General features: G+C 49.8%; 2 protein-coding genes across 3 annotated transcripts in view; both read right to left on the reverse strand.

Moving 5' to 3' along the window:
- Positions 1 to 204: 204 nt before the first annotated feature.
- On the reverse strand, positions 205 to 16,127 carry FAM177B (family with sequence similarity 177 member B). 2 transcript variants are annotated; one of them, XM_063919034.1, is made up of 6 exons: positions 15,929 to 16,127; positions 9,066 to 9,104; positions 5,831 to 5,980; positions 3,725 to 3,791; positions 3,436 to 3,533; positions 205 to 1,712 (listed from the first exon to the last, which is right to left on the reverse strand). In XM_063919034.1, the coding sequence occupies exons 2-6, from the start codon at positions 9,087 to 9,089 to the stop codon at positions 1,515 to 1,517; spliced, it is 537 nt and encodes a 178-aa protein (XP_063775104.1). In that variant the 5' UTR covers positions 9,090 to 9,104; positions 15,929 to 16,127; the 3' UTR covers positions 205 to 1,514. The 2 variants fall into 2 exon arrangements, with proteins under 2 accessions (XP_063775104.1, XP_063775105.1); XM_063919035.1 differs by lacking the exon at positions 15,929 to 16,127 and adding an exon at positions 10,125 to 10,271.
- A 4,199-nt stretch (positions 16,128 to 20,326) lies between these two features.
- BROX (BRO1 domain and CAAX motif containing) overlaps positions 20,327 to 26,083 on the reverse strand; it is a 69,360-nt gene continuing 63,603 nt past the window's right edge. Inside the window, exons 12-13 of the mRNA XM_063919036.1 lie at positions 22,404 to 22,563; positions 20,327 to 21,726 (exon numbers count right to left, since the gene is read on the reverse strand). Of these exons, the coding sequence (XP_063775106.1) occupies positions 21,640 to 21,726; positions 22,404 to 22,563 (247 nt within the window). The 3' untranslated portion in view covers positions 20,327 to 21,639. The remainder of the gene's footprint in view (positions 21,727 to 22,403; positions 22,564 to 26,083) is intronic.

Genomic DNA, 26,083 nt, shown 5'->3' on the forward strand with positions numbered 1-26,083 from the left:
TTCATCTCCACTAGCCATCAAGATACAACCCTCACCGTTGTCCACATATTGTCATCTTCATATTTTTGTTTACACGGTATTGTTCCACAGATATGTCAACTTGCTTATGATATTAGCCCCGCACTTGGGAATTAAGCTTTGCCTACAGTAGGTCCAAAGTCCCAGGCTCCTCTCCTTTGCCTTATTACTGGGCAACATTCTCACTAACAGTTAACTCAATACATTTAATCAATGACAAAGACGCCATGTTTTACAGCAATAAGAAACAAAACAACAAAGCATGAAAGAGCAACCAAGATTTACATAATGATGAATCGCTCCTAAATGCAGGATGCAAGATCTAACTTTGAATGAGACCCAAAGGATCTATAGTCACGAAGGAAACAATCCAGGCTAGGCAAACACATGGGGTAGGACTGGAGGGTCCAGTTGCCCAGAAACTCCTCTTCCTGCGGCCAGAAGCTCAAATGATGACCACAATAGCAGATTTTACTACAGTTGCAGCCACAGCATGCAGTATAAGGTATGGAACAGCTTCTCCTACCAAGTCTGCTGTATGTGTGGATCTCAGCTCTCAACCAGCGCTCTGGACCAGAGAGCAGCTGCCAGCAAGAAGAGAAAGGTGTCTTACCATGAGGTGGGAGAATGTGTGCTTAGAAAGAACACTTCTACCTCCTACTGGTTAGATTATGTATGTATATTTATTGTGGTATGTTTAACCTTTTTATTTAAGGGAGATAAATATGCTTGGTACAGAAAGTTCATGTTTTTAGACTCTCTCACTCTACAGCATAACATACACTTTGGATGAGGCAGTCTACAGCTTGTTGAGTGTTAATTATGCCCTCTTTCGTAGGCTGACCACACCTGCCTTAAAATGAAGCATTGGAAACCCCCCCCAGTAGAAATCCTGCATTTTCCCCTGAATCCAGCCCATGTAAGTGAAGACTTTCCCTAGGAGCCATACAAGGACGGAGGAGCACAGGGATGGAGTGCCCTATGGTATGATGAGATGAGAGTATATTGTAAGGCAAGTCTTATTCAGCTTCTGCACAGCAGCAAATATCGTAGACCACATTATTAATTAACAATATCCACAGTTTATTCACTGAAAGTTATACGTAACTGCAACTTGTCACGTAACATAACTTAAAGCAATGTGTCCTGCAATCTCTGCGTTCCTGCACAGTAGCGGCTCTGCAGCTGGGATGCAACATGGCGTCTCGTCAGGCAGGAGGCGACGGCAGGGTAGCTGTGCGTCTGGCGTTTATTTTCAGACTTGTCGGTAGTTGCATTTTGCTGTCTATAGATTAGTATTTATGTTGTGTCCCACAGCTGGGAAACCCACTCAGCTTAGGCTATCGGGTGCATCAGGAGACCGGATCCAGTGTTGGGGAATAAATCCCCATCTTTGAGGCCACTTTCCCCTCCTCCGCGGGGTCAGCGCGCAAATCCGCCCAGGGCCAAGGTCCAGTCTGGAGGTTGTGAATAACAGGGAGACAGGAGAGTCTCATCTATTTCTCACTCGGTATAGAGTCCGGCGGTCGGGTCTCAGAGTCCAGCTGATACTGGTCTCCTGGAGCTGGAGGTGCGTCCTGGACACGAATGGTGCCGTATTCTATACTCTGCATCTGCAATAAATGCTGCTCGTTCTGGACGTCTGCCGCGCCTGCGTCTTTGACATTTTCACCGCAGTCATCATCATCGCTGTCCTGTAAGAAAAGTCTGTTTAGCGCAGGTTTAGGAATCTAGTGGCTCTGCAATTGCTGTAGAACTACAATTCCCAGTATGCCCTGACAGTTGCTGTCTTTTTGCAATTTTGGGGCGATTTTGCAAATCGGGGATTTACTAAAGCCAAAACTGCACCCAAATCACAACTCAAACTCGACTGAACACACCAAATCAACACAATGGACCATCGGACCAAACATCACATTTTTTAACATGTTGTTAATATAAATCGCGATTTACCAATAATCATGTTTGGCAAAAAGATCCAAATTGGACCAAAATCGTTGCACAAAAGACACAGGTGGTCATTCCGAGTTGTTCGCTCTGTAATTTTCTTCGCATCGCAGCGATTTTCCGCTACTTGCGCATGCGCAATGTTCGCACTGCGACTGCGCCAAGTAAATTTGCTAAGAAGTTTGGTATTTTACTCACGGCATTACGAGTTTTTTTCTTCGTTCTGGTGATCGTAATGTGATTGACAGGAAGTGGGTGTTTCTGGGCGGAAACTGGCCGTTTTATGGGAGTGTGTGAAAAAACGCTACCGTTTCTGGGAAAAACGCGGGAGTGGCTGGAGAAACGGGGGAGTGTCTGGGCGAACGCTGGGTGTGTTTGTGACGTCAAAACAGGAACGAAACTGACTGAACTGATCGCAGTGGCAGACTAAGTCCCGAGCTACTAAGAAAATGCAAAGAAATTTCTATTCGCAATTCTGAGAATCTTTCGTTCGCAATTTTGCTAAGCTAAGATTCACTCCCAGTAGGCGGCGGCTTAGCGTGTGCAATGCTGCTAAAAGCAGCTTGCGAGCGAATAACTCGCAATGAGGGCCACAATCAATAGACCTGTCTGCGAGCAGCGCGTTGCGCTGAATTTGATCTGAGCAGCCTTTTGTTTCTTCTAGGGTTTAAAAAAATCGCGCCCCCCCCCAAAAAAAGCATAGCCAGCCCCGGACTGAACGGGGAAAAATGAACCCCCCCATACAGTACTTCCAATAACTATCTCATCCAACTGGGTGGGGAATAATGGCGTATCAGGGAGACACACATCAAGGGGTCCCCATGCCATCACATTAGCCTGCTGGTCACCCCAAACTTGGAATTTGGCGGGAAGTTGGGACCCCTCCGCCCCTTTCCCAATAAAGGGGTCCTCCTTCCTGGGGATCCCCAGGACTGAGGTGAAGCTCGGGGCTAACCCCGACACCCACGGTGGTGTACAATAGAAATATATCTTAACAGTTGGACTACAGGTCCCAGTAAGCCGACCCCGCATGTCAGCCCTTGGAGAACCACAAGTGCCAACATGCCCGGACAGTAAGGGTCGCTGGTGCCTGTAACCCCACTGTAAATAGACTCACACACCAACTGTATTCACCCTTTACTAAACACTGTCACTTATACAGTTCATATGCACCTACTCCATGGCGTTGGTTGGTCCCCTTCTCTAGGTAGACAACACAAAACGCACGCCTGAACCAGCGGTCACGCATTGTATGAACAACATACTGTATGCGAACGCAGCCGCTTACAGTGACACAACCCCGACACTCCCATAAACTGAATGGACAATTTTTGCCTGCACTACTATCCACCTCCCAGTCACTGCCCAGGGAACCCATCACAGTCTGTCCCGATCACAACACGCCCTGTGGGTGTAATCAGCGTCAGCTCCCCACAAAGCAGAAGGTGGCAGAAATCATTCGCATTTTACCTCCTCCTGTGCTCTGTTGTATTCGTCTATGGCGTATTGATACTTGGGGACGTTCAGGCCAAACAGATTCGCCAGCTTCCCTCCGAGAAATTCACAGGCTGGAAAAGAGAGGAAACGAGACAGGTTGTAACGACAGCCTCACCGGTACAGACGCCGTCTGTTTAATACTTATAGGTACAAGCAAATCTGAAGTGATTATCAAGAATTATCCCTCATTCAATTTATGCATCAGATTATTTCCAGCTAAAAAAAAAAATGTTCCCAGATTTGTTTTGTCCTCTTTACTTACTAAAAAAAGCAGTGGTGGCAACGCGAAGTATCCAGAACTGCACGTACGTTCTCCAGCTCATCTGTGTCTATCAATAGAAGGAGGAAATCATCACTGTCTACGATAGGAATATGTATTTCAAACAATCAATGAAAGTTCCCAGAAAGAAATTAAATCTGACGCCATCGTCTGCAGTAAAGCGCACCACAGAACCTTGCATAGGGAACCTGGGCACACCTATATGGACAAACGTTTCATGGGGACTGATCACCTGACGCAGGGACAGAACTAAATATAGTGCTACTAGGTGCTTCATCGCGCCCTACGGGCGCTCTTCACACCGTTGCAAGGGGCTACGCCCCCTTAACCCTTACATGCCTATCTGGGGTTCAATATTTGTATTATATGGAGTATTACCTGCATTCCTTTGTTAGTGGTTAAATATTGCACAATGAAAGGGTGTGCGATGGTGAAGGAGGCGCAGCCCCTTGCGACGGCGTGAACAGCACCTGCAGGGCACGATGTACAGAATGTAGCGGGTGCGGGGGGGGGGGGGCTGCGGATGGGGGTGGGTGTCTGTAGATGCTGCGGGTGGAGGGGTGGGCCAGGACAGGGGCGACAGGGCCAGGACAGATATGACAGGGACAGGATAGGGGTGACAGGGCCAGGGTAGGGCCGGCAGGACCAGGACAGAGGTGACAGGGCCAGGATAGGGTTGACAGGGCAAGCACAGGGGTGACAGGGCCAGGATAAGGGTGACAGGGCAAGGCCAGGGGTGACAGGGCAAGGCCAGGGGTGACAGGGCCAGGATAGGGGTAACAGGGCCAGGATAAGGGTGACAGGGCCAGGATAAGGGTGACAGGGCAAGGCCAGGGGTGACAGGGACATGACAGAACACAGGGCACGGGAGAGATTGGTATTAGGGACAGAACAGTGGTGACAGACAGATGTGTCTTACCGGAGTCACTGCTGCTGGCTGCTGCTGTTCCACTCCAACCTGTTGGGCTTGGGATCTGCTGCTGGTGGAGACTTGGCATGGCTGACTCTCTCAGGCTGGAGTCCTGTTTCCTCTGCCCATCCGCACCCCCCCCCCCCCCCCCACTCCTCAGTCACATACCGCGGACCTTGCGCGGCTGCCGGGCACTGTGGTAAGGGGAGACTGGGAGTGACTGGTTAGCCCCCAGGAGACGCTGCGGCTGGAGGGAGGAGGAGGTCGGAGCCTGCAAGCAGCGCGGACTTCTGCAACGCTTCCCGCCGGCTAAAGTGTGTGAAGGAGCTGGGTGCACCTCACTGCGGGTGGCAGCGCTGCAGCTAGTGGTGGTGTTGCCGGGGCTGGAGATAACAGAGGCAGTACGGAACCTGCACAGCATCAGGTGCCCCACAAAACTGCAGCTAAGAAGTGTGGAGTGTGCCAGAAAGTGACGCTCCTCCGCGTCAGAGAGCCCCTGCTGAGTATGCTGATGTGGGGGGGTCAAGCACACAGTGAGCCGGTGCCTGTCTGTCTGTACAGCATACCCCCTCACACACCCCCATACCTCCCAACTGTCCCGATTTTCGCGGGACAGTCCCATTTTGGGGGGTCTGTCCTGCTGTCCCACCAGCGGGCCGCAGTGTCCTGCGGTGTTGGGGGGGGGGGGGGCAGTTGGGAAGCTCCTGTACTCGCTGTTCTGCTTAGCAGAGAAGCGGTGAATAGACTATTTAGTGGAGACAGAGGGAGAGGGGGCATCAGGGGGTACGGATTAAGGGGGGGAGGGTCCGGCAGCAGAGCCGGATTAAGTGTTGTGACTCCGCCCAGCGTTAGCAAATGAAGCACAAAGTCACAGATCTGGGCTATTATATAGGAGATAGTTATGCCACTGTTTGGGGTTGGCTGTGACACAAGGGGTGACATAGTTCTTGACCTTCAAACTTGTCCCTGTGGCTCCTTCTGGCAGGAGAATGGACAGATGGTGGCAAGAACACTGCAGCGAATCGGGAACAACTGCGGTTCTGCTGGTTGAGGGTGGAAGGGCTGTTACACTAACACTTCGGTACCTGGAGATGCGCCTGGAAATTACGGACAATATATTCTTTATACTTGCTCCTTTTTATATCCCTGTACACAGATCTATAACTGGAAGCTGTTACCGTGTCCACATTGCGGAAATCCAACTTCTGTTCCTCTTCATCCTCTTCCTCCTCCTCGCTGCTCATCTCCTCCATCGTTTCTCCATTTGCAAAGTAGATTATCCTTCGAGGGGGCTTAGTCTTCTCGGCATCTCCCAGTTCTATCTCTTTCTGGTGAGATAACATAATGTACATTCTGAGAATAAATGTATATAAAGAACGCGGCTTGGATTTGATGCAGGATCAAAGGTTACATCATTAAAAGGATAATTCCTCTTTTAAATAATTATATTAAATAGCGATACACAGAATGGAAGTATCTCAGATCAATGTATTGCTCCATCACAGGAGCATGTAAGGGAAGGGTTAATCCAGACAAGAAAAAAAGCAAACATAATTCCCCCAGCACACTTCAATGGGCCAGCAAAAGAGATTTACATCCTACAGAATAATAGAAAAGCAGAGATCTCAATTACATACATTTGCAAACCTATATTAAGCCCCCAGCCACGGCAAGGCGCCTCTGCTTTTGGTGGTCCTACGCTGTACAATAATAGCACCCACTTTGGGTCATACATATATGGATTTCTAAATTGCGAGCTAACTTACAGGCGGCATCACTGTTCTGTTAGGCGTTTGGCTTCACTGTCCTTCAAAGGCCGCCGCCAGACTCCTGTGAAACCTAGCCAATGGCAGTCTGGGGGCGGGCCAAGAAAGATAGTAATGCCGAACGCTGAGTCCTGGGTGCGCATGGCGGCTGTTGTATACAGTGCTGCCGTCCCGGGATAAAACAAGCCAGCACATACATTACATACATGTATGTTTGTATGTATGTGCTAAGCGCTGCACTATGTATTTGGCGCTGCAACCGCCGCTGGTCCTTTTCACCACAATTTATCAATAAAATGTCCTGGAGTCAGCAGACGCCGGAGTGGAGTAGTAAGGATTAACGTATGGCTTTGTCCCACCCCTAGCCTCTGGGGGTAGGAGCGGCTCTCCCAGATTCTGCATTACAGTACAACTGGCCTGGGCTTTCAGTGCCACTTAGTACAAAAATTGACAAAAAATAAAAAATAAAGTACAAAATACGTTACAAATATAAAAGAATAGAAACCAGCTTTTGATAGCTAAAGGCTACGTTACATGATATAACACATACTGCAGATGGTCCGGCTGCACCCCAAGCCCCTATAATAGGTACCGTATGCCCTTGTACAACACATTTAGGTAAAGACACAAATACAACATTACAGAGTAAGTTCAGTCATATAGGAATCTGCTGTACTGTGACGGCATTCATAGAATAAACCGTGCGATTAGACTGCAGCAGCCACACTAATAATAGTGTCAGTGGGAGGGAGACAGAAGCTCTCAGCCAATCAGCAGTGATGGCTACCTGTCATCATCATCAGCGTGAATCTTGCACCCGCATATTGCATGTGCTTCTGTTTCCTGATCTGCATGAGTCACATCCGTGTGAATGAGCCCTCACTGTACGCGGCCAACACTGGCACACGCCCTCTCTTTATGGGGCGTATTAATCATTCAATATTTGTGCCAATTTCATGAAAACAGCCATTTTCCGGGGATACCTGCAAATATTAAGGATCCCCCGAATGTATGAAGGAGGGACCGCAGCTGATATCTCCATACCTCACAACTGTACCGCATTCAGCGGGACAGTCCTATTTTCCTGGGACTGTTCCACCTGCGGCAGTGCACATCTATTCACAGTGCCGGGGGGAAGCCTGGGGGCAGTCCAGCATTTCTGGAAAGTGCTGGGCATGCCCCCCACAGTGACGCAATCGGAGGGGTCCCATGAGGCACCGTCTCCCTTTCCCGAGCTCTGCCCCCTTTCCCGAGGGGTCCCGGGTAGCGCAGCTACAAAGTTGGAAGGTATGCCATATCTGCTGTGGTCCCTCAATTACAGACAGCAGGAACAGCCCTTGTAGGTTTCTCTGGGGGCTGCAAAGCTGACAGATTTACCAAGTCTGGCCCTGGCAGTTAGCGCCATCTACAGTAGCACCATCTACAGATGCGCTGTAGCCTATGGGCTACACTTTGCACAAATTACCAAGAGGGGATTCCTCTGGAACCCTCCTTGGCACCGCCGCACAATGGGGGTCATTCCAAGTTGATGGCTCGCTGCCGTTTTTTGCTGCGCAGCGATCAGGTAACTACTGTGCATGCGTATGCACCACAATGCGCAGTCGCGTCATATGGTTACAAAGCGGACCATTGCTGAGCGATGGATTTAACGAAGAATCCATTCGCACAGCCGATCGCATGGAGATTGACAGAAAGAGGGCGCTTGTGGGTGGCAACTGACCGTTTTCCTGGAGTGTTTGGAAAAATGCAGGCATGTCTAAGCGTTTGCAGGGCGGGTGTCTGACGTCAATTCCGGGACCAAAAAGACTGAAGTGATCGCAGCGGCTGAGTAAGTCCAGAGCTACTGCAAAGCCGTTCGCACACTTGCAAAGCGAACATACACTCCCCCGTGGGCGGCGACTATGCGTTTGTACGGCTGCAAAAAGTAGCTAGCGAGCGATCAACTCAGAATGACCCCCAATAAGTAGCCAGTAACATATCGCAGGATCAGACTGCTTTCAGAGCCCCTGTCCGTGCAAGTGTTATTTATACATTCGGGTGTAGTAGAGTATGCCGGCGCTCGGGCTCCCGGCGACCAGCATACCTGCGCCGGGAGCCCGAGCGCCGGCATACCGACAGCGTGGCGAGCGCAAAGGAGCCCCTTGCGGGCTCGCCACGCTGCGGGCACGGTGGCGCGTTATGCGCGCCACACTATTTTATTCTCCCTCTAGGGGGGTCGTGGACCCCCACGAGGGAGAATAGTTGTCGGTATCTCGGGTGTCGGGATTCCGGCGCCGGTATACTGTGCGCCGGGATCCCGACATTCGGCATACAGAAGACCACCCATACATTCAGGTGAATGATAATGTTTTATTGCTGCAAACAATGACGATAAGAAACGACTATTATCTGTTCTATAGGATGAACATGCCCCTCTGCGTAAGGAGGCATAAGCACCATATGAATCCCAATCGGCTTAGACAGAGATGCATACTCAGTGTTGGTGCGAGCACGCTGAATAAAAAACACAAATTTGCACCAAGAAAATAAAATATAGCATTCGCAGCAAACTGCACCAGCCCCAACCAAGCAGCATTTATTATAAGCTGATCTCCCCCAGGTTATACAATATTATACAGAGTTGTCCAAACCAGTAATGGTGACTTACCAGCATTGTGTCCCCGTCGGACATGTTTGATCCTTTGGGCTTTTGACATGAAAAACAAGAAAAACAAGATGTTAGTGTGTAATGAGTAACAAGTTATGCGGCTTCCTCCTGTGGGTGGGGCGGGAGCGTGATACTCTGAGCACGGGATAAACTTGCTGCATTATCGTGCTGGTGTTACTTCTGCTGCACGTCTGCACTGTAACAACAGCTGCCCACACGCCCACATAGCAATACACAACGCAGCATACACCTGGTGTCTATACGCCATACGGAGCAAGATTTCCAGCGCGGCCGAGGCGCTCCGAGCGGTACGATTCTTTATATTTTGCGTCTTATTTGCACACTGGGCTGCGACTGTAACCGCACAGGAATTTGTTTTACACACGTACAGTCACAGATGAAGCACAACGGAATTCGGCGTGAGAAAATGCTGCAGTTGCTCGTATTGGAGCACTTCCTATACAGATTCAGACTCAGTCGCACACAGATGTACAAATGTCGCAGGTGAAAGTGATAAGTGCAATCTAGCAAAGCAGTTTTGTCGTTCCCGGTAGTTTTATTTATCCGACCCAGATGCACATTTTCAGAGAGAAAGACGCTCGGCGCGCTGATAATGTTCATTCTAGCACCCTGCACCTGTCGCAACCCGCGCAGTTCCTCTTTCCTGCCTGGGTGTTGCTCTCTGCTGTGGTGCTTCTAGCACACTCTGGTCTGTACCGAAGTGCTGCATCTCAGTTACTTCCACCTTCATTTGTAACTGTGAATTCTGCAAAATGCTTATTTTCAAAGATGCGGCAGTGCTCCGCGCAATTGCAGAGCAGAAGCAAACACTCAGCAGCAAATCTGCTCATCTACAGAAGTTACAGCTGCTCTGCGCACTGCCCACACCGAGTTCTGACTTACTGTACACTCAAGTCTGCCAAATGCTGGATCTGTACCCACACTGCTCTGACTGAGCTGCTCAGTGTGTAGTAGTATGCGGAGGCAGAACCAAGGTGATTAATAAAGCAGCTGATGTCAGTAATGACAGAGGATCAGGCATCCCACACTGTGTCTCACCTGCAGCCCGTCCCTCCCTGTAACGCTCCCAGGTGCAGAGATTAAATGAACGGAGAGGGATGAGTGGGAGGGACGGAGCAGGATAATGATGACATTCCAGCACTGCTGTCCCCGCAGGTGTCATTGGAGAACCAGTACAGACTCACTGTGGATGGGGAAAGGTGACATGCATCCATTCCACCCTGGACTCTAACTGCTCACCTTCTCCCTGCAATTCTCAGAAAATCACCTCATCACACCCCATTGTACAATCCATTTCACTTTTCAAGAGAAAAGTGTCCCGTTATCGTGCGATAACACATGGAATCCGGTATAGTTCCCTGTTCCATGTTTTATCGCGGTTCTGAGGACTTCTTATCGCAGATTATGCTTTGGGTGCGCTGTAATTCCCAATAAATGCCGCATATCGGGGCTAATTGGATAGCTCCAGCTGAATCTATTAGCAGTGATAAATTTCCACAGCTAATTGGATACCAGCCTTGCTCTCCTGTGCATGATTAAAGACAACCAGAAAACATGGCCTGCTGGAGGTACCTGAGGACTGAGAACCTCTGTGTTTTTAGAGCACAGGTTCTCAAACTCGGTCCTCAGGACCCCACACAGTGCATGTTTTGCAGGTCTCCTCACAGAATCGCAAATGAAATAATTAGCTCCACCTGTGGACCTTTTAAAATGTGTCAGTGAGTAATTAACACACCTGTGCACTTGCTGGGTTACCTGCAAAACATGCACTGTGTGGGGTCCTGAGGACCGAGTTTGAGAACCACTGGTTTAGAGGGATCTATAACACAGGTTCTCAAACTCGGTCCTCAGGACCCCACACGGTGCATGTTTTGCAGGTCTCCTCATAGAATCCCAAGTCAAATAATTAGCACCACCTGTGAACCTTTTAAAATGTGTCTGTAAGTAATTAATACACCTATGCTCCTGCTGGGTTACCTGCAAAACATGCACTGTGTGGGCAGGGCCGGCGCCACCATTAGGCAGCTTTAGGCAGCTGCCTATGGGCGCCGGCCACTGGAGGGCGGCACCGCACGCTGCAGAGAAATGCGTCTTTTCTTTTATTCCCTTATGTGTGCTCCTCGTCTTTCTTATGAGACTTGGAGCCGCCCATCAATTACCAGCCGGCGCTGACAGAGTGAGTCAGTGCACTCCCTCTGCAATCCTCCCCGAGCACCCACCCCCCCGCGATATCACCTGGCATTTCCCACCCCACACCACAACAGCATCTCCTCCCCGCCCCCCTTCCAATCGCATCCCGCATTTTCTCTTCCTCCAAACCTACCGTTAATGACCACCGTCGCCGCCAAACCCCCCCCCCCTCCCCAGCAAATTGGGCAGCTTTCCATTCAGCCTCCCCTCACCTCCGCCCCCCCCCCCCCCCCGCCCATGACCGCATCCTGCATATTCTCTCCTACGATTCATGATATCCCCCCTTCCCCGCTGAACAAACTGACCAGCTGTCAACTTTGTGCAGCTAGCTGGGCGCATGGAAGGAGGCTGGATCCCTGCGTTAGGAGGAGGAGACAGTGAGTAAAGAATAAGTAAAGACAGGCTGTATTCATTCTCTTTTTTTTTTTTTTTTTTTTTTCTTTTACTGTGAGCAACTAAATTTGAGTTTTAGGCTGTGGTTTTATATATATATATATTTTATATATATATATATACATACATATATATATATATATATATATATATATATGTGTGTGTGTGTGTGTGTGTGTGTGTGTGTGTGTGTGTGTGTGTGTGTATGTATGTATGTGTATATATATATATATATATATATATTTCTACTAATGTGTGTGTGTGTGTGTGTGTGTGTGTGTGTGTAAATATATATATATATATTCCATTACAGCAGGCGGCACTCCACGGACTTTTTATGAAAAAAACAGCCATTGCAGCTAATTCATGTCATCAATGTTTCAGATGTTTAATCCTACACCTTTCATCAGGTGTAGGATTAAACACCTGAAACGTTGATGACATGAATTAGCTGCAATGGCTGTTGTTTTTTCATAAAAAGTCAGTGGAGTGCCGCCTGCTGTAATGGAATGTTAGTATGGGGGCTGGCTGGTAACCCAAGGGAAGGCACCCAGGCATTACTTCTCAGTTTAGTGGAGTGCCAGTTATATATATATATATATATATATATATATATATATATACATATACATACATTGTAGAGTGTGTGTGTGTATATATATATATATATATATATATATAATGTAGTATAATGCCAACAACTATTCTCCCTCTGAGGGGAGAATAAAAACTGTGGTGCGCAAAGTGCTTCAACGTGCCCGCAGCGTGGTGAGCAAAGCTGCAGACATTTTGGCGTCCGGCATCCCACTGCCAGGATTCTGTTCACCGGGATGCCAGCTGCCGGTGTATATGTGTATATATATATATATATATATATATATATATAATGTAGTATAATGCCAACAACTATTCTCCCTCTGAGGGGAGAATAAAAAATGTGGTGCGCAAAGTGCTTCAACGTGCCCGCAGCGTGGTGAGCAAAGCTGCAGACATTTTGGCGTCCGGCATCCCACTGCCAGGATTCTGTTCACCGGGATGCCAGCTGCCGGTGTATATATATATATATATATATCAGAATGATCAACTCCTGCACTGTATGTCTATATACCCAGGGGCGGAACTGCAATGGAGACTTTTGCCGCCGGGCTCCAGCCCTGAAGGGGGCACTTTCTCCATTGTCCACCAGCTGTTCCGTGCCCTTCCCACTATAATATACAGAGGAGCCCAGTGTATACAACCCAGGGCCCTACTTATGGCCGCACGGCCCGCGCCGCACTATTATCCACTCTTTAAGGTACCCAGCCTGACAGCCCCGCCCACTGCCATCTTCACTAGCGGCAGCACTGCCAGCGGTGGGGTGCGCCGAGCATCTCGCTCCACCACAGACAGCCAAGAAGCGCTGCAGCTTCCAGCCTGCATGCTCCGCTCCCTCCTGACTCCTGGCTTCTGCTGCCTCCCAGTCCACAAGTGAAGTGATCTAGGAGGAAACTATATGCTACCGATCCAGGAGCCAGATGCTGGAAGTGCCTAGTGGGAACCAAAGAGTATGTGGTGGAGGAAAGTGATTATGGGCGGGATGTACTAAAGGAAAAATGCGGTAAAACCCCTGTTTTCGGGGGTTTTACCGCATTTTCATATGTTCTAAGGCCCCTTCGCTGCGATTACGCCTCCGGGTTTGATGGCGATACCCCATAGAAGCCTATGGGCTTCTTACCGCCGCCGCATCCCGCCGCCGACCTACGCCACTCACAACAATCTCTCTACCCCCGGCCCCCTCCTCCTTCTCCCCCGCAGCACAGCCTTGTCTCCTTTCAGCTGCAGGGGGGAGAAGGAGGATCACGGGGACTCCCTGCACGTCACCACCCGGGGCTGGGAGGTGACGGAAGCCGCCACTAACCTTGTCCTGTGGAACATCACTGATCGCAGGACACCCCTGGCATCGCTCTGTGATACTAATCACATATGCGAGTACATATGCGATTAGTATCATTGCGTTGACCAGCGATGACCCACGATCAGTGACAGTACATCCCGCCCTATGACTGTGATAGAGGAGTAGAGAGGCACAGGTATGGGACGGGAGAACGGCGCGTGGTGCAGGGCTCGGAAGTGGCTGAGCGTTTGGCCTGTTAGGTACTGTACCGGAGTGTCAGGTAGCTGCCCACAATGCCCGCTGCTCACAGGGTCCATTTACTTAGTCATCCATCTCTCCTGTCCCTGTCACCGTGTCACCTCTCTGCTGGCCCTGTCATCTCTCTTTACTGACCCTTATGTTCTGTCCCCGCCCCCCCTGTCCTGTCCCTGTCACTCCTGTGCTGGCCCTGTCTCCCCTCTCTCCTGTCCTCGTCCTGTCCCTTTTAACCCTTTCTTCTATCCCTTCGGTACTGTCCTGGTACCTTTTGTCTTGGTTCTGCCCCTGTCACCTCTATTTGGTCCCTGTCACCTTTGCTGTCCCTGTCATCTCTCTCTGCTGACCCTTCTGTTCTGTCCCCCCTGTCCAGTACCTGACATCCCTGTCCTGCCCCTGTCACTCCGTGCTGACCCTGTCTCCCCTCTCTCCTGTCCCTACCACCCTGTTCTGTCCCTGTCACCCTCTCCTGACCCTGTTAACTCTCTCTCTCCTATCCCTTTAGTTCTGTCCTGGTTCTGCCCCTGTCGCCTCTATTTGATCTCTGCCATCTTTGTTCTGGCACTGTCACCCCTCAGTCCTGTGCCCTCTGTTCTTTACTGTCCCTGTCCCTTTACCCTCTGTCACCTATGTTCTGACCCTGTCATGTCTCTCTTGTGCCTGTCACATCTGTCTTGGTTATCTTTCTTGCCCTGTCATTTTGGTTCTTTCCCAATGTACTGTCCCTATAATCTTTGTATTGGCCCTTTCACCCTTCTCTCCTGTCCCCTCTGTTCTGTCCTGGCCCTGTCACCCTTGTCCTGCGCCTGTTGTCTCTGTCTTAGTCTGTCCTGGTCCCACTGGACTGTCCCTTTCATCTCAGTACTGGCCCTGTCACCTCTGTCCTGGCACTGTCCCTCTTGGTCCTGTCACCTTTGACCTATTCACAAATTGTATATTCCCCTTTTTTTTTTTTCAAGTGTTGGGGGCACCAAACTCTAACTTGCCTCCGGGCGTTGGGAATGAACTTATGCCACTGTATATACCCGCTGCTTGTTCCCCTCCTCTGGCGGGACCAGTTGTTAGTACTACTAATCAAGCTACTGGCACATGCTTGTTGTATTCAGTGCTTGCCGGCTTACACTCTATAGGTAGCATTGATACACGAGGATACGTGCTACCTATTATTACCAGATGATTGGGTATAAGATGCTAGTGGTCAGATTGTTTGAAATCCCGATTGGGGCAGTGGAGGTAAGTATTCCTAATCCTAACCCTCCCTCCCCGCAGCCTAACCCTAACCCAAACCCTCCCCTTCCCACAGCCTAACATTAACCTCCCAAGTATACTTGCGTTCGGAATTCCGGCTGTCGTGATTCCGGCGTTGGCATTCTGACAGGTCTTGGGATTCGAGCGCTGGTATCCCAACTACATCCCTTACCAGTTATTTATATAGCGCACACATATTCTGCAGGACTTTACAGAGCATATTTGGCCATTCACATCAGTCCCTGCCCCAGTGGAGCTTACACTCTATATTCCCTATCACATGCACACGCACACACATTCACACTATTGTTCATTTTTGTATGAAGCCAATTAACCTACCAGTATATCTTTGGATTGTGGGAGGAAACCGGAGTACCCGGAGGAAACCCACGCAAGTATGGGGAGAATATACAAACTCCACACAGTTAGAGCCATGCTGGGAATCAAACCCATGATCTCAGTGCTGTGAGGCAGTAATGCTAACCATTACTCTGTCTGTGCTATTGCATAAAGGTCCATGCAGATAGCAAATGTTCTTAATGGGCTGTATGCTACGGTCACCCAGCACTGTTGGCCAGGGGTCAGGAGGATGTAAAAGTGAGGAAACACAAAATATGTAAGGTTATGTGTGGACTGTACAGAGTGTATGTGTTAAGGTTATGTGGGTGGGTCCGGAACGTATAAGACCTTGCGTACACACTTTCACCTGAAGGATTGGGAAGTAGTGGTCTGGGGGGGGGGGCTGAAGTTTTGTCTAGGGTGCCAGGAAACCTTGCACCGGCCCTGTGTGTGGGGTCCTGAGGACCGAGTTTGAGAACCTGTGATCTATAACATAACAGAACAACATACAGGAGAGGGAGTCTGAGGCCAGGAAATAAGTTACCTGTTGTCTATGGTCTTCTGTCGCTGGCCGGTAAGAATGTGGAGGGCTGGTGTGGAATTAGCATTATCCTGTATACAGGATATATCCAGTTCTATGCCGCTGACTGCTGGATCTGCACAGACGTTACGTCTCCAGTCTCTCGTGGACTGGCATACTGACTCTGTCTGTTTAGTTTTGGGGCAGATCTAGGTTTCCAGGACATGCTCAGTTATTACATCTCTGTCCCGTCAGTCCTGGCTCTAGGACAAAGGGAGTCACCTATTTACTCTGGTTGCAGAGCTCAGTAATATAATTATATTATAAGTCGCCTACGGCCTCACCTACAGCAAATGCAGCAACAGGGGCAGCGCCGGGGGAAGTGTAGTTCCAGGAACAAGGAATCTGGTGCAAATGCAGTTCTTCTGCTAGAGATTTTTTTTGTGTGTGTGTGTGTGTGTGTGTGTGTGTTTTGTGTGTGTGTTTTGTGTGTGTGTGTTTTTTTTGTTTTGTTTTTTTTCTTGGAACCAAATAATACAGTAAATCACGGAAAGCACCAGGTAAGGCTCTGCATACTAGACTCTGCACCAGGTATGGGTCTGTATGTTATACACACGACCTGTGGCTCAACTTCAGAGGCCTGGCACTGGACGTGGCACAGTATAATATACTGGGAATCATATGTGACAAGTTGTATACTTGGTAGCAGATATGGCTCAGCTTTGTATGCATGGAACTAGGCACAGCTCAGAGCATCAAACTAAGGGGGTTATTCAGAGTTGTTAGCAAACCAAAAGAGCACACTAATGGGCAAAACCATGTGCACTGCAGTTGGGGCAGATGCCAGTACCCCCAGAGCCCACCACCTGCTGCCAGTACCTCCAGAGCCCGCCACCAGAGTCCAGCAACTCCAGAGCCCGCACCTGCTGCCAGGACCTCCAGAGCCCGCCTCCTGCCTCCAGCACCTCCAGAGTCCGCCTCCTGCCTCCAGCACCTCCAGAGTCCGCCACCTGCTGCCAGCACCTCCATAGTCCAGTATCTCCAGAGCCTGCTGCCAGTACCTCCAGAGCCCGCCACCTGCTGCCAGTACCTCCAGAGCCCGCCACCTGCTGCCAGCACCTCCAGAGCCCGCCACCTGCTGCCAGTACCTCCAGAGCCCGCCACCTGCTGCCAGTACCTCCAGAGCCCGCCACCTTCTGCCAGCACCTCCAGAGCCCGCCACCTGCTGTCAGCACCTCCAGAGCCTGCTGCCAGCACCTCCAGAGCCCGCCACCTGCTGCCAGTACCTCCAGAGCCCGCCACCAGAGTCCAGCAACTCCAGAGCCCGCACCTGCTGCCAGGACCTCCAGAGCCCGCCTCCTGCCTCCAGCACCTCCAGAGTCCGCCTCCTGCCTCCAGAGTCCGCCACCTGCTGCCAGCACCTCCATAGTCCAGTATCTCCAGAGCCTGCTGCCAGTACCTCCAGAGCCCGCCACCTGCTGCCAGCACTTTCAGAGCCCGCCACCTGCTGTCAGCACCTCCAGAGCCCGCCACCTGCTGCCAGCACCTCCAGAGCCCGCCACCTGCTGCCAGCACCTCCAGAGCCCGCCACCTGCACCTCCAGAGCCCGCCACCTGCTGTCAGCACCTCCAGAGCCTGCTGCCAGTACCTCCAGAGCCCGCCACCTGCTGTCAGCACCTCCAGAGCCTGCTGCCAGTACCTCCAGAGCCCGCCACCTGCTGCCAGTACCTCCAGAGCCCACTACCTGCACCTCCAGAGCCCGCCAGCTGCTGCTAGCACCTCCATAGTCCAGTACCTCCAGAGCCTGCTGCCAGTACCTCCAGAGCCCGCCACCAGAGTCCAGCAACTCCAGAGCCCGCACCTGCTGCCAGGACCTCCAGAGCCCGCCTCCTGCCTCCAGCACCTCCAGAGTCCGCCTCCTGCCTACAGAGTCCGCCACCTGCTGCCATCACCTCCATAGTCCAGTATCTCCAGAGCCTGCTGCCAGTACCTCCAGAGCCCGCCACCTGCTGCCAGCACCTCCAGAGCCCGCCACCTGCTGTCAGCACCTCCAGAGCCTGCTGCCAGCACCTCCAGAGCCCGCCACCTGCTGCCAGCACCTCCAGAGCCCGCCACCTGCACCTCTAGAGCCCGCCACCTGCTGTCAGCACCTCCAGAGCCTGCTGCCAGTACCTCCAGAGCCCGCCACCTGCTGTCAGCACCTCCAGAGCCTGCTGCCAGTACCTCCAGAGCCCGCCACCTGCTGCCAGTACCTCCAGAGCCGCCTACCTGCACCTCCAGAGCCCGCCAGCTGCTGCTAGCACCTCCATAGTCCAGTACCTCCAGAGCCTGCTGCCAGTACCTCCAGAGCCCGCCACCTGCTGCCAGCACCTCCATAGTCCAGTATCTCCAGAGCCTGCTGCCAGTACCTCCAGAGCCCGCCACTTGCTGCCAGCACCTCCAGAGCCCACCACCTGCTGTCAGCACCTCCAGAGCCTGCTGCCAGCACCTCCAGAGCCCGCCACCTGCTGCCAGCACCTCCAGAGCCCGCCACCTGCACCTCCAGAGCCCGCCACCTGCTGTCAGCACCTCCAGAGCCTGCTGCCAGTACCTCCAGAGCCCGCCACCTGCTGCCAGTACCTCCAGAGCCCGCCACCTGCTGCCAGTACCTCCAGAGCCCACTACCTGCACCTCCATAGTCCAGTACCTCCAGAGCCTGCTGCCAGTACCTCCAGAGCCCACCACCTGCTGCCAGCACCTCCAGAGCCCGCCACCTGCACCTCCAGAGCCCGCCACCTACACCTCCAGAGCCCGCTGCCAGAGTCTAGCACCTCCAGAGCCCGCCACCTGCTGTCAGCACCTCCAGAGCCTGCTGCCAGTACCTCCAGAGCCCGCCACCTCCTGTCAGCACCTCCAGAGCCCGCCACCTGCACCTCCAGAGCCCACCACCTGCTGTCAGCACCTCCAGAGCCTGCTGCCAGTACCTCCAGAGCCCGCCACCTGCACCTCCAGAGCCCGCCACCTGCTGTCAGCACCTCCAGAGCCCGCCACCTGCTTACTGTCGGCTTAAGGGAACAGATAGCAGGGCAGGCTTCATGTGGCAATGAGGAAAACTTACAGGCAAATATATTCTTTTTATTTTAGAATTGAACTCCACTGAGTGTGTGTGTGTAAAACATAATAAATAAAAATAATAATAATTATATATATCTAGATATCTCCACTTCTAAAATCCCACACTTTAATAAATATACCGCTTACTGTTCACAGCCCCATAATGATTTCTACTCAGGAGCCGGGTTTGTATCACCAGTTTCCCTGTTTACGTACTGTACGCTGTGGTTCACTGGAAACCTGTTGTCCTGTCAGACAGAGTCAGAGTTGCATTCTACCATAGTATAACCGCTAATAATACATCTAAATAGGGGGCACTCAGAGGATATAGAAAAGGCTCATCGCCACGTCCTCTGGCCCCAGTGCCACCTGAGACTGTTGGAGGAAGATGGACGTGCTACAATATGTGTAGGCGTATGATGTTGTTGCGGCGTGCAGGTGGAGAAGCATCGTGTGTATGTAGCTACTCGTTGTTCATTACCTTTTTTTTCTGAATTTTTCTGTAACTTTCTTTAACAAGTGAGGTTGTACATACATTAATTTCCAAGAGTATTTAACCCTATAAAAGTCAACAGATTTGTCCACATTACAATTGACAATTGCATGTAATACATTGTCTGGAGCAAGGGAACTGATTTAGGTTCGGACGGATTTCCGATAATCAGAAAGCTGCGTGAAAACAGCAACAACAACCGAACCTGAATCAGTCTTAATGCCTGTGTTATCTGTAATACAGACAGTCTGTCAATGTTTTAGGGGGTTAAATACTTTTGCAAACCGCAGTAAATGCTCACAGGTCAACACCGACAACAAATACAGAGCATGTTTACAATACAATGAAAGGCGGGACCGTTACCACACAATCGGCTCGGCTGTATCTATAAACCGTAAGTATAGGATCCATATTTATTTACATTTTGGGAAAAAACTAAATAATGGGGACAAAAAGGAGCGAAATGTGAAAGGGGCAGAGGTATGGGACACTGAGAAGGGTGGGGGGCGATCCAGGTGGCTATTCATCCTCTTTGAGGCACAGTGAGATGACAATTACCCCGTGGCTTCACCTCATGTCTGTGAGGCTCAGAAGACAAAAGATGTGTAGGGAAGGCTAGATAAGGGCAGATGCTCCACTCTGGGGGGAGTTTTACAACATATATTATAGAAAACAATTAAGCAACCAACATGTTTAAACCTTAGGGTACAACTAGGGTTAGGGTTCCTCCTTACACGTTCTCCGTTCCCAAAATACTGTTTTTAAAAACACTGGTTTCTACGTCAGGTGAATTATACAGAAGACAAAACACAACACCCATATGAACGCCCAGCCACTTGTAATAGAATAAATCACCTTTATTTACAGTATATTTTACAGGACACATATGTTATCTGCCACCATAGCACACTGTGGTATGACACCGCTGGGAGCTATATACACAATGGCTGGAAAGGTGGTTACAGTGCATGGGACCTGCTCACTGCAGGCGGCCATTTTGTTGGCTGAATGTTGGTTCATGAGCGTGCGGTCTATCATCCGTTTCCACAGAAACCTGCACCGTGTAAGCATTTAGCCATGAGGTGTCAGTAGCGCCATTGCTTCCTTTCAGTCGTGTAACTATTGGTTTAGCAGACAAAATGGCTGCCCTGTGTGTAGTGATGAATAACAGATGTCTGAATGCATAATGCAGGTTACACAATTGCAGGAGGATTACCTAATATATGGACATAATTCCTGGTTACCAGAGAACACGTCTACCAGGTAAGATGACGGTGTGGAAGCTGCCATGAGAACTTCCACTGACAGACACAGGGCCAACACTAGTGACAAGTAGTAGTGACCACTCTAACTGGAAATGGAAGGTGTTCCTGGGGAATTTTATCACATCTTATGCCCTGTTTTTGCAGATGCCAAAGCAGGCATAAATACCCCCGCATGCTGTCGTCATGGCTTCCAATCCAAAAGATGAGGCATTAAACAAACCCCCCCCCCCCCCCCCCTTCCGAACATGACCCAAAGTGAAACCTGCATCTTCTATGAATTATAGGTAAAGTGATCCCCGCCTGTAGCAAACTGCTGACACACCGGTCCATTCGCCAATTTCCCGCCGCCAGGTCTGCGCACGTGAATATCTTACTCTGCAAATAGATTTTAAAAATACTGTACATACATTTTCTCTTGTTCTAATTCTGGGACAATAAATGGCATTAACATAATACACCTCACACGTTCCGGTCACAGATATTACTCCAATCATTATTACGCTATAATAAATCTTTTATATTCTCTAGGAGACTTTCTTTTTAAATAATATGAATCACTTTGTATAAATCTCATCTTGTGCTTGCAGCCTATACAGTTTACAGTAAGGAACATAAAGCCACACGTATGTGTATGATAAGTATGTATACAAACTATAATGCTACACGTAATGTATACAGGTGTATAGATCTATATCCATCTAGGTATATACCATCTACACATTACCCCCGCATCTGCCACGGAACATAGAACAGTTATATACAGTGTTACACAGATGTAAAGTAATAAAATGGAGTTTGCACCATGGAATTTCCTACGCAATGACGTATTTATCTATGCCGCGCTGTCCTTGTAGATAGAAGGCGATATAGCATTCTGTGCCGCGTTAGGAGATCTGGCATCCGCTATCCTTCTGGGGTTTTAAGTCCGGTTCCTTCATTGGTTTCACTTCTTCTTCCTTCTTGGGTTTAGCCTGGAGATATTAACAGAACGTCATTATCTCATAGGTACAGAGAGAGGCACTGGGGTAAGAGGTAGGTAGGTGTGTGTAACTAGAGAACAAGACACTGGGGTAAGCGGTAGGTAGGTATATAAAATTATAGAAAGAGGCACTGGAGTGGGTATATGCAACTACAGAAAGAGGCACTGGAGTAAGCGGTAGGTAGGTATATAAAATTATAGAAAGAGGCACTGGAGTGGGTATATGCAACTACAGAAAGAGGCACTGGAGTAAGCGGTAGGTAGGTATATAAAATTATAGAAAGAGGCACTGGAGTGGTTATATGCAACTACAGAAAGAGGCACTGGAGTAAGCGGTAGGTAGTTATATAAAATTATAGAAAGAGGCACTGGGGTGGTTATATGCAACTACAGAAAGAGGAACTGGGGTAAGTGGTAGGTAGGTGTGTGTAACTAGAGAACAAGACACTGGGGTAAGCGGTAGGTAGGTAGGTGTGTGTAACTAGAGAACAAGACACTGGGGTAAGTGGTAGGTAGGTGTGTGTAACTAGAGAACAAGACACTGGGGTAAGTGGTAGGTAGGTCTGTGTAACTAGAGAACAAGACACTGGGGTAAGCGGTAGGTAGGTAGGTGTGTGTAACTAGAGAACAAGACACTGGGGTAAGTGGTAGGTAGGTTCATGTTCTTACACTCTCATCCTTTGGCCTCTTTGTCAGGTCGAACCCAGCTTGCGTCTCCACAGTCCACTGTGGGCTGAGGGCAGGGAATTCAAAAGGCACAGGCTCCACCAGACCGTAATTGGCCTTCAGCTCCAGCTGTGGCGCCTCCGGGGGGACTTTCTGGAAATAACTGGAAAACAGACTTTTGTGCTTGAATAAAAGCAGCAATTCCCAGGTACAGACTGAAAGCAACAGTGTTCCACGGTTCTAGAATAATGTTCTAGGTGTATAAGACATAAAACAGGCGACATGAGAGACGATTCGCCAGTAGGCGTGCGCACGGAGTGACGGGATCGGCATACAAAGTAGCCACGAATGCGTGTAGCCAAACTGGACACCAGTCCATTAATGTGGTCTGCAGGGTAGCAGTCAGCGGCCATTAGGGTTTACAGGCTTGCCCAAAAAATAAGAATTTACTTACCGATAATTCTATTTCTCGGAGTCCGTAGTGGATGCTGGGGTTCCTGAAAGGACCATGGGGAATAGCGGCTCCGCAGGAGACAGGGCACAAAAAGTAAAGCTTTAGGATCAGGTGGTGTGCACTGGCTCCTCCCCCTATGACCCTCCTCCAAGCCTCAGTTAGGTACTGTGCCCGGACGAGCGTACACAATAAGGAAGGATTTATGAATCCCGGGTAAGACTCATACCAGCCACACCAATCACACTGTACAACCTGTGATCTGAACCCAGTTAACAGTATGATAACAGCGGAGCCTCTGAAAAGATGGCTCACAACAATAATAACCCGATTTTTGTAACTATGTACAAGTAATGCAGATAATCCGCACTTGGGATGGGCGCCCAGCATCCACTACGGACTCCGAGAAATAGAATTATCGGTAAGTAAATTCTTATTTTCTCTATCGTCCTAGTGGATGCTGGGGTTCCTGAAAGGACCATGGGGATTATACCAAAGCTCCCAAACGGGCGGGAGAGTGCGGATGACTCTGCAGCACCGAATGAGAGAACTCCAGGTCCTCCTTAGCCAGGGTATCAAATTTGTAGGATTTTACAAACGTGTTTGCCCCTGACTAAATAGCCGCTCGGCAAAGTTGTAAAGCCGAGACCCCTCGGGCAGCCGCCCAAGATGAGCCCACCTTCCTCGTGGAATGGGCATTTACATATTTTGGCTGTGGCAGGCCTGCCACAGAATGTGCAAGCTGAATTGTATTACACATCCAACTAGCAAAGTCTGCTTAAAAGCAAGAGCACCCAGTTTGTTGGGTGCATACAGGATAACAGCAAGTCAGTTTTCCTGACTCCAGCCGTCCTGGAACCTATATTTTCAGGGCCCTGACCTCATCTAGCAACTTGGAGTCCTCCAAGTCCCTAGTAGGCGCAAGACACCACAATAAGCTGGTTCAGGTGAAACACTGACACCACCTTAGGGAGAGAACTGGGGACGAGTCCGCAGCTCTGCCCTGTCCGAATGGACAAACAGATATGGGCTTTTTTGAGAAAAAAAAAAAAAACCACCAATTTGACACTCGCCTGGTCCAGGCCAGGTCCAAGAGCATGTTCACTTTTCATGTGAGATGCTTCAAATCCACAGATTTGACTGGTTTTAAACCAATGTGTTTTGAGGAATCCCAGAACTACGTTGAGATCCCACAGTGCCACTGGAGGCACAAAAGGGGGTTGTATATTGCAATACTCCCTTGACAAACTTCTGGACTTCAGGAACTGAAGCCAATTCTTTCTGGAAGAAAAATCGACAGGGCCGAAATTTGAACCTTAATGGACCCCAATTTGAGGCCCATAGACACTCCTGTTTTCAAGAAATGCAGGAATCGACCGAGTTGAAATTTCTTCGTGGGGCCTTCCTGGCCTCACACCACGCAACATATTTTCGCCACATGTGGTGATAATGTTGTGCGGTCACCTCCTTTCTGGCTTTGACCAGGGTAGGAATGACCTCTTCCTGAATGCCTTTTCCCTTAGGATCCGGCGTTCCACCGCCATGCCGTCAAACGCAGCTGCGGTAAGTCTTGGAACAGACATGGTACTTGCTGAAACAAGTCCCTTCTTAGCGGCAGAGGCCATAAGTCCTCTGTGAGCATCTCTTGAAGTTCCGGGTACCAAGTCCTTCTTGGCCAATCCGGAGCCATGAGTATAGTTCTTACTCCTCTACGTCTTATAATTCTCAGTACCGTAGGTATGAAAAGCAGAGGATGGAACACATACACCGACTGGTACACCCACGGTGTTACCAGAACGTCCACAGCTATTGCCTGAGGGTCTCTTAACCTGGCGCAATACCTGTCCCGTTTTTTGTTCAGACGGGACGCCATCATGTCCACCTTTGGTAATTCCCAACGGTTTACAATTATGTGGAAAACTTCCCCATGAAGTTCCCACTCTGCCGGGTGGAGGTCGTGCCTACTGAGGAAGTCTGCTTCCCAGTTTCCATTCCCGGAATGAAACACTGCTGACAGTGTTATCACATGATTTTCCGCCCAGCGAAAAGTCCTTGCAGTTTTTGCCACTGCCCTCCTGCTTCTTGTGCCGCCCTGTCTATTTACGTGGGCGACTGCCGTGATGTTTTATCCCACTGGATCAATACCGGCTGACCTTGAAGCAGAGGTCTTGCTAAGCTTAGAGCATTATAAATTTACCCTTAGCTATATTTATGTGGAGAAAAATCTCCAGACTTGATCACACTCCCTGGAAATTTTTTCCTTGTGTGACTGCTCCCCAGCCTCTCGGGCTGGCCTCCGTGGTCACCAACATCCAAAACTGAATGCCGAATCTGCGGCCCTCTAGAAGATGAGCACTCTGTAACCACCACAGGAGAGACACCCTTGTCCTTGGATATAGGGTTATCCGCTGATGCATCTGAAGATGCGATCCGGACCATTTGTCCAGCAGATCCCACTGAAAAGTTCTTGCATGAAATCTGCCGACTGGAATTGCTTCGAAGGAAGTCACCATTTTTTTTACCATGGCCCTTGTGCAATGATGCACTGATTTTAGGAGGTTCCTGACTAGCTCGGATAACTCCCTGGCTTTCTCTTCCGGGAGAAACACCTTTTTCTGGACTGTGTCCAGAATCATCCCTAAGCACAGGAGACTTGTTGTCGGGATCAGCTGCGATTTTGGAATATTTAGAATCCACTCCTGCTGTTGTAACAGTATCCGAGATAGTGCTACTCCGACCTCCAACTGTTCCCTGGACTTTGCCCTTATCAGGAGATCGTCCAAGTAAGGGATAATTAAGACGCCTTTTCTTCGAAGAAGAACCATCATTTCGGCCATTACCTTGGTAAAGACCCGGGGTGCCGTAGACAATCCAAACGGCAGCGTCTGAAACTGATAGTGACAGTTCTGTACCACGAACCTGAGGTACCCTTAGTGATAAGGGCAAATTTGGGACATGGCCCGGTTCGTTATCACTGCTCTGAGTGACTCCATCTTGATTTGAACCTTTGTAAGTGTTCAAATTTTTTTAGATTTAGAATAGGTCTCACCTAGCCTTCTGGCTTCAGTACCACAATATAGTGTGGAATAATACCCCTTTTCTTGTTGTAGGAGGGGTAATTTAATTATCACCTGCTGGGAATACAGCTCGTGAATTTTTTCCCATACTGCCTCCTTGTCGGAGGGAGACCTTGGTAAAGCAGACTTCAGGAGCCTGCGCAGGGGAAACGTCT

Source organism: Pseudophryne corroboree, chromosome 4 (genome assembly GCF_028390025.1).
Source record: "Pseudophryne corroboree isolate aPseCor3 chromosome 4, aPseCor3.hap2, whole genome shotgun sequence".
In the NCBI taxonomy this organism is placed as follows: domain Eukaryota; kingdom Metazoa; phylum Chordata; class Amphibia; order Anura; family Myobatrachidae; genus Pseudophryne; species Pseudophryne corroboree.

Bases quoted from the DNA above. Each gene is read 5' to 3' on its own strand.
- FAM177B (XM_063919034.1), bottom strand. From the start codon at position 9,089: ATGTCCGACGGGGACACAATGCTG. The intron at 3,792-5,830 runs GTAACAGCTTCC...TTCTATTGATAG, and splicing joins ATTTCCGCAATGTGGACACG to ACACAGATGAGCTGGAGAAC. The intron at 1,713-3,435 runs GTAAAATGCGAA...CTTTTCTTACAG, and splicing joins ACAACAGAGCACAGGAGGAG to GACAGCGATGATGATGACTG.